This window comes from Neovison vison, chromosome 12, assembly GCF_020171115.1.
Source record: "Neovison vison isolate M4711 chromosome 12, ASM_NN_V1, whole genome shotgun sequence".
Taxonomy (NCBI): Eukaryota; Metazoa; Chordata; class Mammalia; order Carnivora; family Mustelidae; genus Neogale; species Neogale vison.
In genome coordinates this window covers 78,375,949-78,389,667 of record NC_058102.1, presented here as the reverse complement: position 1 = coordinate 78,389,667, position 13,719 = coordinate 78,375,949, and the positions used below count along the sequence as shown (strand labels likewise).

Here is a 13,719-nt window from a genome sequence, read left to right as displayed (position 1 = left end):
ATAAAGTCCTCAGTTTGGGAGAAGGGGTCAAGGAATTGGAGTCCAGTAGGGGTACAGGAAGGGCCAATAGTGTTTGTTTTGAAAACAGCAATGACCGACTTTCCTCAATTCTAAGACACAAAGACCCCCGCCCCCTACCATATCTTCTTGTTTCTGAATTTGGGATGCAGCTTGCAATCAATATGCATATTAAAGGTGGTAGCTTGTCCACCCTGCATGTTTGCAGCTGCTCTTAAACTTGATGATGAGCCTTACAATGAACAATACCTTAAAATAGATGACATCTTCAAAATCAAGAACATGCAGAACATGTAGTCTCCGGAACTATCTTATTTTTAAAGAAAATTCAGTGAATACTGGAAACAATGACACACTGAGATTTCTTTGGTGAGCATAGTGGTAGTGAAACGCTCCCTACCTCCCGCCATGCCCATTCTTATTCCTTGAGTCAATTGCTTTAAATACCTGCTCTGAGTCAGGCCCTATAAGATATGATAGAATCATAGAGATGGATAAAAACTAAATATAAATCCAGAAGCATTTGATTGTATTTCAAATTGTGAAGCACGTTGAATAAGAGCATTGGGAAGAGTGACTTCCCTTGTCTTGGGTTCAGAGAGGACTTCCTAGAGAGCAAACCTTGACTTGAGTCACAAGGGATTAAGCTTTTTATATGCATGGTCATGTACAAAGCACTCTAGGCAAAAAGGACATTGTGTCAAAAGGCAGAAAGATGGGAAAAACCACATATTTTCATAGAAGAAATTATAGTTTGGTTTGGTGAAAATTTGGACTGTTGGGAGGGTATGAGGAGAGACAGCAGATTGAGACAGATTTTTCATGTCAGGCATGGTAGTACAGAAAAATGGGGAAAGACTTCCAAACTCTCAAAAGTGGGAGTGACACACCACTTACTTATACTGATGGGCTCTCATAAGTGAGATAATTTGATTTAAGTGGGAAAGGGGTAATAGAAGGACCTTTTTCTCTTCCTTATAATAAAAAGGGCATCTCTATAGACCCTTACAAGGAGAACTACAAAGAGCATCTATTATTTCCCTTCCTTTCCTCCCTCTCTTCCACTTCTTCATCAAGTATTTATTGAGAGACTGCTCTGGGCTAGGGGCTCAGTACTATGGATCAGGTCAGTGGATAAATATGGAAAGCTCAAGTAAAGAGATAATTGGTATTTACAAAAAAATGAACAAGACTTTGGCATCAGGCAGGTCCTGATTTGAATTCCAGGTGCTCCATTTGCTGACAATACGAATCTGTTACTTGATTATGTTGTGCCTCAGTTTTCTCATTTGTCAAATGGGGACAAAACTGCCTATTTCTCAAGGTCATTGTTGGACTGAAATGAGATCATAATCTTAAAAGTTACCCTTTATGGCATTTCTGTAACAGGTAATGCCCTTTGAATGTACGATCTCATTTAATCCTTGACAACACCCTTCAAGGTTAATACTGATCAATTAAACAAACAATTACAAAGAAATTATGTAACTAACTCAGAGAGGAAATGAGTGGTATTCTTGCTTGATTCCAAAGTGTGTTCTTTCTTCTATGTGTTGGGCCTCTTCTATGTACCACATTGTAATTGGTATTTAGCACACACTTATCAAACAGTGATAAACCCATGTGCCAATGGAGTAAAACATTTTCACTATTTTTCATGTTGTCTTAACACAGAGATTCAGTTGCCTAGGCAAAATCAACTCCTAACATGGTAAACATGAGTCACGAAGGAAACACAGAGCATACTTAGGGAATGAATGGCAAAATCTACCTACTATGCATCAACTCAATAAGCTATGCTCTTTTCTTTCTAATTATATTGATATCATTTATACAAACATTTAAAAATCATATATGAGCTTTTAAATTGACATAAAATAACAGGGCTTAAGAATTACTCAAATTTTTAAGTCACCCTGAGTACAAACAATATTTCTAAATACCTGCAAATGACTGTAATGTCATATAATATATGCAATTCTTTTATTGAGGAATAGTTGACACACACAATGTTACATTAATTTCAAGTGTACAATGTAATGATTTCACAGGTCTATATTTCATGCTATGCTCACAGCAAATGTAACTGTCATTAGTCACCATGAAACACTATTACGATACCATTGACTATATTCCTGATGCTATACCTTTTATCCTAGTGACTTATTCATTCTATAACCGGAAGCCTGTCTCTCCCTCTCCCCTTCACTCATTTTGCCCAGTCTCCCCCCACTCTGGCAACCATCAGTTTCTTCTCTGAATTTATGGGTCTGTTTCTGCTTTTTGTCTGTTTGTTCTATTTTTTTTTTTAATTCCACACTATAAGTGAAATCATGATTGTGCTCTTTTAAATAAATGCCAAGCAAAAAATACTTACACATTTTCTATTATTTAAGTTGACTTCAGACACTCTTTGATTGTATCCTTGGGGTGTACAATGGCCTTCAGTGAGGATGGCACTAAATCCACTCGGTTTTGCTTCGAAATGGAGACACTCAACTATCCTCATTCCATATTCTGCTTTAGCCAGTCTGTTCTTCCCACTTTCCCCTGAGTATGTCCTATTAGTCATATTCTGTGACTTTGCTTTTACAGTACCTCCTGGACACCAAACATACTGCCTTTGACTAAATGGACATACAATAATTAAGCTGAACTAAAAAATGAACTCCTAACCTAGGCCATTCAAAATAAGAACCATTGCTAAGCTGTTTTAATGAAGACCCTTAGGTTATCCTTACCTATACAGAACTGTCCTTTCTCTGCAAAGTCCATGGTGCCAGCGTCATAAATTTCTACTTTTGTTTTCTAATTGCTTCATGATAATACAACTTGAAGACTGGCCTCTTCTGCTTCTTTTGTCTCCTCTCTTGCTATCTGGCATAGTACTGAGCACAAAGCAGGTCCAGAGTAAGTACTTTGGTTATTCAATGAGAAATATTCTTTCCTGAACTTTCCCTTATTAAAAAAATTCATATCCAAATTCTACCATAATTCAATTACAGGAAAATTATGATCACTGATTATAATACTGGTCTTTCATCTGTGGATTTATTATTAAAAAAAACAGTAAGTATTTTAGAAATTCTCTTTGTTCACACATCCTTGAAAGAGTTGTGTTGTTTTAATAAAGGTACCTGAAATAGGTGCTTAAGAAGCTTGGGAGTGAGAGGTTAGTTCAGAAAAATCTAATTTCTACTAAGATGACAGCAAGTTTCTAAAGAAGAATTTCTTACAGTATTTCTAAAAAGCTACATAAAACATAAGTGTGTGTGGGGGGAATGCTTCACTAGGACCCAAACAACCATAAAGAAAGATTTACAGCTTGTTACAGAATGGCACAAATTAGCAATTAGATGTTATATGTTGAAACACAGGAGAATATGGGGCTGCTACCTTTTAAGCTTTTTGTTGAAGGAAACAATGAACTTTTCATAATAACCCTTTTAAAGCTGTTATTCCACATTGAGATTGATAGAAGTAAAAAAGAAGAAATGAATACAGCTGGAAGGGAGATGGAGATGGGACAGGTTATATTGATGACTTTGGAAATGTTGCATTTATATATGAAAATCGCAGCTGCACTTAAATTATCTAGACTTCTAAATCTGAAGACAAAATTACTACCCCGTGATACCTAAATCCTCATAAGCCACAAGAAGACATTTATGAAGAGTTACACCTAAAATCCTTATAGTGTGTGCCTGAGGATGGATCATGGGAGAAAACAGTGTCTACAAAAGTGTTTGAGGCAAATCCTGTTCTGGGCACCCTGCTCACCTTTTCTCCATAAATTATAAATGTTTCCAAGACTGGGATCCTTCCCAGAGTCACAGTTCAGAGCTTCTTCTTGAGTACCTAGTGATTTAATTTTTGTGCTTTTCTTAATTTAATAAGATCGGGGCACCTAGATGACTCAGTTGGTTGAGGGTCTGCCTTCAGCTTGGGTCCTGGAGTCCCAGGATCAAGCCCCAAGTCAGGCTCCCTGCTCAGTCGGAGCCAGCTTCTCCTTCTCCCCACCCCCACCCACTCATGTGGGTGTGGGTGTGGGTGTGTGCATATGTGTGTGTGTGTGTGTGTGTGTGCGTGCGCTCTCTCTCTCTCACTCTTGCTCTATCTCAAATAAATAAAATCTTAAAAAAATAATTTAATAATATTAATTGGATACCTATTAAATGACTTGTGAAAATTCAATATATAAAAATCCACTTCTATAAAATGAATGTACCAGACAGTGATTAGCTGTCATGGAAGGATCTTTCCCTATCAATCTTTAGAAACAGTTCTTCTTGTAAAGTTCAGGAATCACTGTTTACCAAAGCTATGTGGCTCATTTGTTACTATCTAACATGACTGGAAGTGAATAACAAATGTGGTTATGTTAAGTAATTATGTAAATAAGATGATATATTTTGAAATATTTTCAACAAAAATAGAAATTAAAGAATTTGTCAATCAGATTATCCTACTTAGCCAGGAAATTGAGTTGAAGAGTCAAACATCTTAGCCTATCTATTAGCTACATTTTCAACAACATGTGCTTTTGCATATAACATAGAATCAGTAAAAATATTTTTCTACAGCATTCCATCTAAATAGAAAGGCAATTAGAGATGGTTGACCTTTTCCTGGGTCTAGATCAATTCAGTAAGTGTGAGAGTATGGAGAAATTAAATGTAGACATTTTAATATGTGATATTCTGATCCTTTCAGTAGAGAAAGGCACTTCCTTACTAAAATTATCTACATTTATTATAATCATTAAAATTATTTACTTTTATAAGAGGCCTTTTGCACATCGAAAACACTCTAACACTTAAGGTTTTCTTCAGAAGTCTTGGATAAGGTAGATTCTAGCTAACTGGACACGTTTTGTTTCTTAATCACTATATTATCATCACTATCTGAATAACATGACTCAATATGTAAAATCACTCAATCTTAGTTTTGAAAGTAAAAGTTAAAGATGACTTTCATTTTTAATATTCACAATATTAAGTAATTTTGTATATTTTTAAAAAGGCTAAGAAAATCTATACTCCAATGTTAGCAGGAACTCCATTTTTGATCATCTGCCTTATCTTAGGAAAACTTCTTGAGGGTACAGCAGAACTCTACTTTGAAGCCATTGCTTACTGGATTTTGTTCACCTTTCTGTCCTCCAGTGCTCTGTAATCATCATTGCTGACCTCTGTCCAGGTTAGGCTCTCCAGGAAGCCAACTGAGAGTAAGATAGTGTGCTGTTGCCTTTGTGGAAGGGAAAAGAAGGCAGCAGGAGTGAGCAGAAGGAGAACTGAACTAGGATACAGGCCCAGTGACACTTGCAGGGAGCTCTAGAGCTGGAATTACACGCCCCCCTACCCCCAAGAATGTTCCAATCCAGGCTAAGACGCCAGGCATTATATACCTGCATCAGTCTGTCACTGGAGGGGGGCCTCCTGGGAGGGCAATAACCTTGGGTGAGGAACTCTCTGCAGCTAAGATAGTCCCTGAAGGGGCTGACGGTTGAAGTTTTTCATTGACAGCACTCTGAGCAGCTGGGGTAACAAGTCCTTCTTGAGGAGGGACCCTGGTAGCACATGATGTGTTTTTAAATTCAAAGAGGCTGCAGTTTCACACATTCTAGTGTATTTGACTACAGTGGCTGCTCCTTTCTAGAACTCTTTCCTCTTGGTTTCCCCTACAACTTTCTACTCAGTCTCTTTCTGGCCCTGTAACAATTTCACTTTTTCTCTTCTTCTTCTCCCTTTCCTGTTTCTCAATATTATGTCCTTGGCTCAAAACTTTCCTTACTTTTGAGTTTTCTTTCACATTTTTCTGGATGATCTCATACAACACACATCTATATGCACCAAGTTTCTGTTTTGCACATTTCGCTGTCTGCCAGACATTTCTTAGGTAGCCCATAAAAGAAGCCAACAGCCTCCTCTTCTCTTGCTTCCCCAGGCCTCTCTTCCCTTTTGTCTTCTTTAGGTAAATTTCACTCAAACTACCCAGGCTCCTAAGCCAGAAACTTACTGAAATTTACTTCCTCATGGGTCCCAATCCTTTCCTCCCTTTTACATTCTTTCTACCACTAATTCACATTAGCAACAGCCTCTACACTGGTCTCCCCTGTAGTCTTGAACACCATCCTCATCTCAAAGTCAGCTGTCCTGGGACCACACCACCACCAAGTCCACATGCTTCCCTATCTTCAGAGTGATAATCCGGTCATGGGCTACTCTCTAGGGTTTGGTCTTGTGCTGGGAGCCTGTCTCCAGCTTTAGGTTTTAGTAACACAGAGTATAGTTCTCTGACTCCAAGTCCATTCACACCTATCACCTATTTGCCACTTTCGTCACTCCTCCATCTTTTTGGTTTCCTTTCTTCTCTCTCTCCAACTCCCCAAGCCTCCCAGCAGGTTGAGCACCTCTGCCCTCCTATAGTGGCCTGGCAACATCTCTGCTGATAGAAGACTTCACTTACATTGCACATGAGCAGAATTCTCTGCTCATGCATCTTTGCTACACAGCGTGCATTTCTCAGAAACAAGGACAGTCACATTTGGCTCTGCATTCCATGACAAAGATCAGCATGTAGCACATTCCAGGCAATAAAAGCTTACTGAAAGTTTATTGAGCTGAACTGCATGTCTAGAGTTTCAGGCACATGCTAGGTGGTTGACAAAAGCAAGATGCTATTATGGTGTATCTTCATTTGTTCTTCTGATAGTAAGGAATAGACACCTCATTTAAATAAATGAGATGTGGATGGATTTATTATAGGAAAGTTATTAGCACTGGAAAAATGAGGCTACTCTGAGGACCTGTTTATTCTTTGTGCTTCTCTCTCTCTCATGCCTCAGGTGCTTTATTTCTTACATGTCTCTAATTCTCTTATACATCTGAGACTCACAGACCCTCAAACTTCCCAATCTGCTTACAGTCTTCTCACTCTGCAATCCTTTCAGCCTAATCCCATTCCTAAGGCTTGTTTCCCAGCATAAATTTTTGAGACCAAAGTCACCTAATGGAATCCTCAACTTCATGCACCAGGTGACTGGCCCTGATTTCATTAACCGTTAGGCACGGGGTGGAGAGGAAGGCTGAGTTATATATGGTCCTTCACCAGAAGCTTTGGGTAGGACAGTTTACTCTAAAGAGGCTGTGGATATATAAGACATCATGGTCAACCCCAATGAGCATCTGCTGGTAGGTGAAGGCCAAAGGACAGATAAGCACTGACCTGCCTTCAAGGAACTCACAATCCAGCCACAGGAATTGACTGTAATAGACTGATGAACATGAAAAAGGAACCCCCCCAAAAGATCAAATGTTGCAAGAGTTCCAAGGTGGAAAGACACACACACACACACACATACACACACACACACACCAGTTAATTGCAAAGGGCTCTTGGCCTGAGGAGACATTTGAGCCAAAGGGGCAGGGTATGTACAACCAGTGATGGAAGAAAATAGTGGATACGGGGGGAGGGCCGTGGAAGCTGAAGAGAAAGGACTGAGTTAAAAGGATCCAAGATGGAAAGAGGACTTAAAAAGAAAAGCTCTTTTAGCTCTTTTAGACTCATCTGGGGGTATTATAGATTGCATTTTGGGAAGACCAGTTAGAGAGAAAGATGGAAAGAAACCTAGGGAAGGCTCAAGAGGTCTCTGAATATACTGGAATAAGAAGTTTAACTTTATTTTATAGTGCCCGGGAGCCCCTGGGTATTATTCCTGCAACAGTAGTCAGGGTGGACTGGCACACTGACAAATTCTAAGTGGGAAAGTTCTTATCATGGTATTAGAGAGAGTTAGAAGGGACTGTGGTTCTGGGAAAGCTGGAAGTGATACTGGGGAATGTGTAAAAGTAAAAGAATGAGAAAGTCACTGTGTGGATCAAGAAGACAGAAGTACCCATTTTAATTTGGTGTTTTTGTGCTTTATTGATGGCAAGGACAGTGAGAACTTCACTGATGTGTTAAGGAATGTGAGACAAGGAAGAATTTGGGGAAAAGAGGTTATGACCTTACGAGTTGTGTTTACATAGCATGTGACAAGAGACATTTCTGAGAGATACAGGACAGTCACAGAAAAGAGAGATTTAAGGAACTCATTGTAGGGTAAAAGAAACTTCCATATATTTAAAAATTATGGGAAGCGATCCTGTAACTACCTATTGGGTTTTCTGTGAAGATAAAATAAGACAAGGCTTAGGAAAAAGTGCTTAGCACAGTGCTTAGAATAGAGTAAAGGCTCACTATCAGCCTCTGTCAATATTGTCATTGTTGTTACTTTCAGTGCAGGGTCTGTTTCAGTTCATGTTGCAAATTCATGGATGCAGGCTGCGGGGAGACCTTTGAGCTGTGCCACAATAGTCAAATGTATCAATCACCTCGGTTTCATGCAACAGTGTCCACTCAGACACTCAGGACACAGACTGGACAGCTAGTGCCATTCTCCTTGGGCTTTTCGTGAGACTGAAAACAATTTCTTTTCTCTAATTTGCCAAGCGAGTAAGAGGAGAATCTTACATACCACATTAGAAGATCTTAATGAAATCTTATAAACAGTTCTGTGTTAACAGTATGAGCTTTTAAATATTTGCCCCACAATTGAACAGGTTATTCAACAGCGGTTAACACCCCATTGATAATTTCTATTATTTAGCCACTCAAAAAGTTTCATTTGGTTCATGTATGAAAAATAAAACTAAGAAGTCAATAGATTTAGGTATTATCCTCCAACCTCATTCAGAAATAAATCTGTCACTAGCTCAGGAATGACTGACAAGCTGTTGAAGCTCTCTTGGTCCAGGAAGGCTGTTTAATGAGATTAATAGGAAACAGGTAATTTGGTTCATGTCCACAGAAGGGCACTATTCAAATTACTCATTTATTAATTCTTTAGAGGTTAATAAATAACCTATTTTGGAAAAAAAAATCACTGTAGATAATAATTATGTCCTAGGCTCATATAAAAGTTAATAGACGCATAAAGATGCATGAAAACTGCTCGGTGGGATTCCTGGATCTACCCAAACTCTAGATTCTTCCATCTGTGTTCATGCTGGAGCCTGATTGGCCCAACTCCAACTGAAAATAATTTTCTTGAAACGACATCCCCTCTCCTCTGCCAACTGAAAATCTCTGCTCCTCTACAGGAGCAAAAATTATCAAAAAAATACAAACTTGACCTCATTTCACACTGAAGCACAGCATTCTGATCCTTTCTCTAGACTCCTCAGTGAGCCCACATTTGCTTTTGTTTACTACAGTTATAAACCTGAAACTGTATTCTATGTGGCCCACGTTATCAGATTGCTAAATATAGAAAGAAAATATGAAAAAGTTCAATCTCATGATGATTCCATTACAGAGAAATATATATTTTGTTCTTGGCCATGCGTTTAGGATTCACCATTAACCTTAAATCTTCATGTGTCCTGGTAAACTTTAATTTGCCTTTGCTTTTAAGAAATAATAACAAAGGAAGTAAGAACGTAGGTGCCCTGAGGATTACAAGTCTATAAATAAATATGATGTGGAGAATCAGGTGTTAATGTTTGTGTGAGCTAATTCATCTTAATATACCAGCTAGAAACACTCAGGCTTCTAATCTCAAGTCACTTTTGTAAATAGTGTCCTCTCTTATGGGGGCAGTGGTGTGCCCTCCCGAACACCTGGTTAAGAACATACTCACTTTGATGTGTGCTCTGAGCTGCCTCTCCTCCAAATAAAAATAGAAACTAGTTTGCAGCACCACACGGGGCTCCAGTGTATATTATATGAGCCTATCACCGGTTTCCTTTGATATCTTATCTATTCCATTAACTCAATAAAATAGAACGCAAAGCTGGGGACGAACTGTAGGAGGGCTCCCCCTGGAAAACACATCCAAGACCTTTAAGCTGGGGTTTTAAGTTATCTAATAAAAGCCAGTTAAATGGAAGCTAATACTTCATTTTTCGCCCCCTTTATTAAAGATCATAAGTACTGCAACTCAGGAGTAGAGAAAATAAAATAAATATATGGAGGAGTACAGGTGGAGGCAATAAAAGAGTACAGCTTATCTATTTTCTCAAGATTTAGGAAGCACTTAGAGGCAAAAGTCGCAGACAAGCATTTTAAAAATCCACAACAAAGACTCTCACTCCTTAACAAATACAGTACTCCTTCCTGGTTGCAGCAAGCCTGCTTGATTTCTTAGTAGAATGCAAACAGCTTAACCTAGGCATAATCAGGAAGGAGGTCACCTACTACGTCCACCATATTATACTTTTATATCAATTTAGTAATTCAAGGGAAAAAGAATAGATTGATTAACCACTCCCCTGCTCTCCTACCACCCAAAGAAAATCAACACTAGAACTCAAACTCCCAACAAACCAAACTAAAGGAAAGTGTTCCACCTAGAGACTGTTTTCATGAGTCAAAGTGGATGAGAGCTTATCTAGGAAATGAATATTATGTTAGCCCATCCTTGCAAGTTTGTAGGGAAAAAATAAAGCGAAAGGTATTGCCCCTAGTGTAATTAACAATGTTAATCTTCTTTTTCCTCTCTACGGTGATAAAGGAGTCATTTTTATATTTAATTAATGCAGAGGATCATTTTGGAAACTGGCTAATGAGCCTCTGATCACATTACCATGAAAATGTGCATTAACATTGCAACTGAGGAGGCTGTTTCATGTGTAGCAAATCCACTTTGTAATTAGCCCACTGTGAAATGAATCACGTCAGGGGGAAATCTGAGGGAATCAGTAGGCAGTGGGCACTTGGCTACTGCTGTGCCCACAGACCACCAACATCCCAAACATTGTCTTTCATCAGCAATATTGTCTAAGAACAAAAGTAGCAGTGTCTCACATCTGGGACAAACTGCAAAAAGGAAGGAATAAACTTTATTTTGCCAAACAACAAATCTGGACCTCAGCATGCACACCAGGGAAACCTGCTTAAATAAAATGGTGTATTAACAGAATCCTGTGAAAACTATGAAGGCGAGGGATCTAGTTTTTCTTATTTTTATTCTGAAAAACCCTCAGATATACATTAAGGACAACTGAATTTTCACATTCTCCCTAAGACAAAAACATATTGTAATATGCTCCTGAAATTCATGTCTAGCACCAGAGAGACAAAAAAATAAAAAATAAAAGGACCTAAGAACAAGTGATAAGAAAATCCCTTTATCTTTTTAAGCCAAGACATACACATATTTTTTTTCTCATATAATAAAAATACACCAGGTGATCCTCTTAACCCAAAGCAAAAATTCCTAATTAATCAAATAATTCCTCTGGCTAACAAGATTTGGCAAGAAACTTTTCCTGTCTATTCAAAATAACTGAGATCACAGACCTATAAAATCCCAACATTAATGTAGCCACGACATGCTTGATTTTCAAATGTCAACACTATTCCAAAATGAAAGAGGTGTCTCAAAATATTACAGTGTTACTCCTTTGACTTGACTGACACCTTGGCAGGAGATACAAAAAATGTTAAAAAGAATCCCACAGGAAGTCATCTGAAGGGGGAGTGGCAAGGAAACCCGAAAACTGCCACCCAAAACCAAAATAAAAAGCCCCCAACCAGCAAGTCTGCTCTCAATTCTGAAATCTACTGAAAGAAAAATAATAATAATAATAAAGCTAGCCACAATTCATTTACCATCTTTCCAGACAAACACAAAGCCTGGCTGCTGAGGTGCTGGCATCAGACCCTGCACTCACCTGGGAAACTTCATACAGCAGTTTGTAGTGTTCCTCTCTTTTCTGAAAAGTGCACAAATTGCAGCCCATTCTAAGAAGCAGAGGGAGAGAGCAAATCTTCTAATTTCCCCAGACCTGAAAGGCAAGTGAACTGAAAGGGAATCACCCTCCAGACTTGACTACTGTTTTTCATCAGTCACTTCAGCCCAGAAACACAGACAAACCGCTGTTAGCTGGAAGCACAAGCCAGGCTGGTGTGTGGCAGCATGCTCTTCTTCGCGTTCCCTAAGTATCTTGCACTCACGGATACACACACAGAGTTTCCAGTCAGTTCATGGCAACACTCCCCCTGTCTCTGCATCAGTGCACATGACTACACAGATTCCAGCTCATGAATATTAATAGTGCCTCATTGATTATTTATGACAGAACATGTTAGCAGGGAGGGGTGTCATAGCTGCTGCTGATGACAGATGAATATTCACTAATTAAGAAGCAAATGTAGTGTGGTTAAACAAAATTCACTTGTGTCAATACCATCTCTGTTTATTAAGGATAGAGGGGGTGAGCATAGGGCATTTCAAAAAGGAACATACACTTAATTTCTCTGTTGATGTAAGGTTTTAATATGGGAATAAGAAATTCAGAAACAGAAATATACTTGGTTCCCATCTCCATGTTTTGCAACAATTAAAAGAAATATTTTCAGTGTTAGTAAGTCTAGGGGAAGATGAATGGGGGCAATTATTTAAATTTACAAAATAAACACAGAAGCAAAGGAGAATTTGGGGAGTGATGTGGGAAAGGAACAGAGGATGGGGGCTCTCATTCAGTTTTAATTCTGATCCTATAAAAAACACTGAATAGTTCATGTGTAAAGACCATTACCTACCAGAGAGGAAATAAAACATATTTTCTTAATCTAAATAAAGAACGTTTAGGGGAGTATGAAGAGATGTTACTTGTACAGCTAATAAATATTTTAATTAGCTAATAAGGGTATATTTATTGAATATGAATTTGCAGCACTATAATGCATGTGGGTCTATATTTAAAAATCAGATAAATAGAATGCGTTTTCTGAGAAAAATTTCAAATGCTTATAGTATTTATGCTAATTTTATTAAAGTCATATATAATATTTCAGAGAGCTGACATTGGCAATATTTAAATTCTAATGTAATGCACAATGACTCCATTTATGATTCTATATTTAGAGTTCATAATGTACAAAGGTGAACACAGCTTAAAAACTCAGCTTAGATGTTTAGATAATAGAAGTAATGCATTTAATTTCACACTTTCACAAATACATATATTGTATTGCAAGCTGGCAATTTTTATCCTTTTAGATACAGAACAAACAGCTAAAGCAGATAATAAAAGAAAATTCCTTTTGTTCCTATCCTGACTTAACCACAACCTCTGCTAATTAAGAAGTATGTCCTTGTTCCAGCACATCTTTAAACTGGACAGGATAGCAGGTGGGTTCCAAAGCAGAAATAATTACTTGGAAACTGATGACTGTGGTTTGGAATCACATTGGATCTTGAAGATTTTTAATTGCTCATCACTTACATAGAGCCACTTTTTGGGGTCTAATTTCCTAAAAGTGCTTTGTCAAATGTTTAGAATCGATAACAGGAAATGATTCTAATGAGTACTAATTGTTAACAAATTGGCTTTGCAACTAGTAACACCTCAACACCAGCAAGTCACAAAGAGATGAGCAATCATCTGCTGCTTATCGGTCGTTTCCCTTGGGATGTAATAATCCGATTTTCTGGGCCTAATTTCACCTAACAGCCTGGACGAAAGCCAAGCTGAGAGACCTACATGAAAGTGACATCGTAATAGGGAATACTGCTTGTGACCGAAGTTCACCAGGACTTCCTGCAAATTCGAAACCACTTGTAGTAGCTATTAATTATTTTGAATCCATTATGGAAAGAAATGTTTTCAAGAAAGTATCTGAAAAGATCTTTTATGGGAATCAACGCTG

At 38.2% G+C, this 13,719-nt stretch overlaps 1 protein-coding gene across 3 annotated transcripts in view; it reads right to left on the bottom strand.

Annotated features, from left to right (window-relative positions):
• The window catches only part of PDZRN4 (PDZ domain containing ring finger 4), a 355,040-nt gene that overhangs the window by 123,730 nt on the left and 217,591 nt on the right, over positions 1-13,719 (bottom strand). The window contains exon 1 of one of the 3 annotated variants that reach the window (XM_044229261.1): positions 11,739-11,807. The exons of the other annotated variants lie outside the window; for them this stretch is intronic. Coding sequence (XP_044085196.1) covers positions 11,739-11,807 — 69 coding nt within the window. Of the gene's footprint in view, positions 1-11,738; positions 11,808-13,719 lie in introns of those variants that run through there. 3 annotated transcript variants of the gene reach the window in all.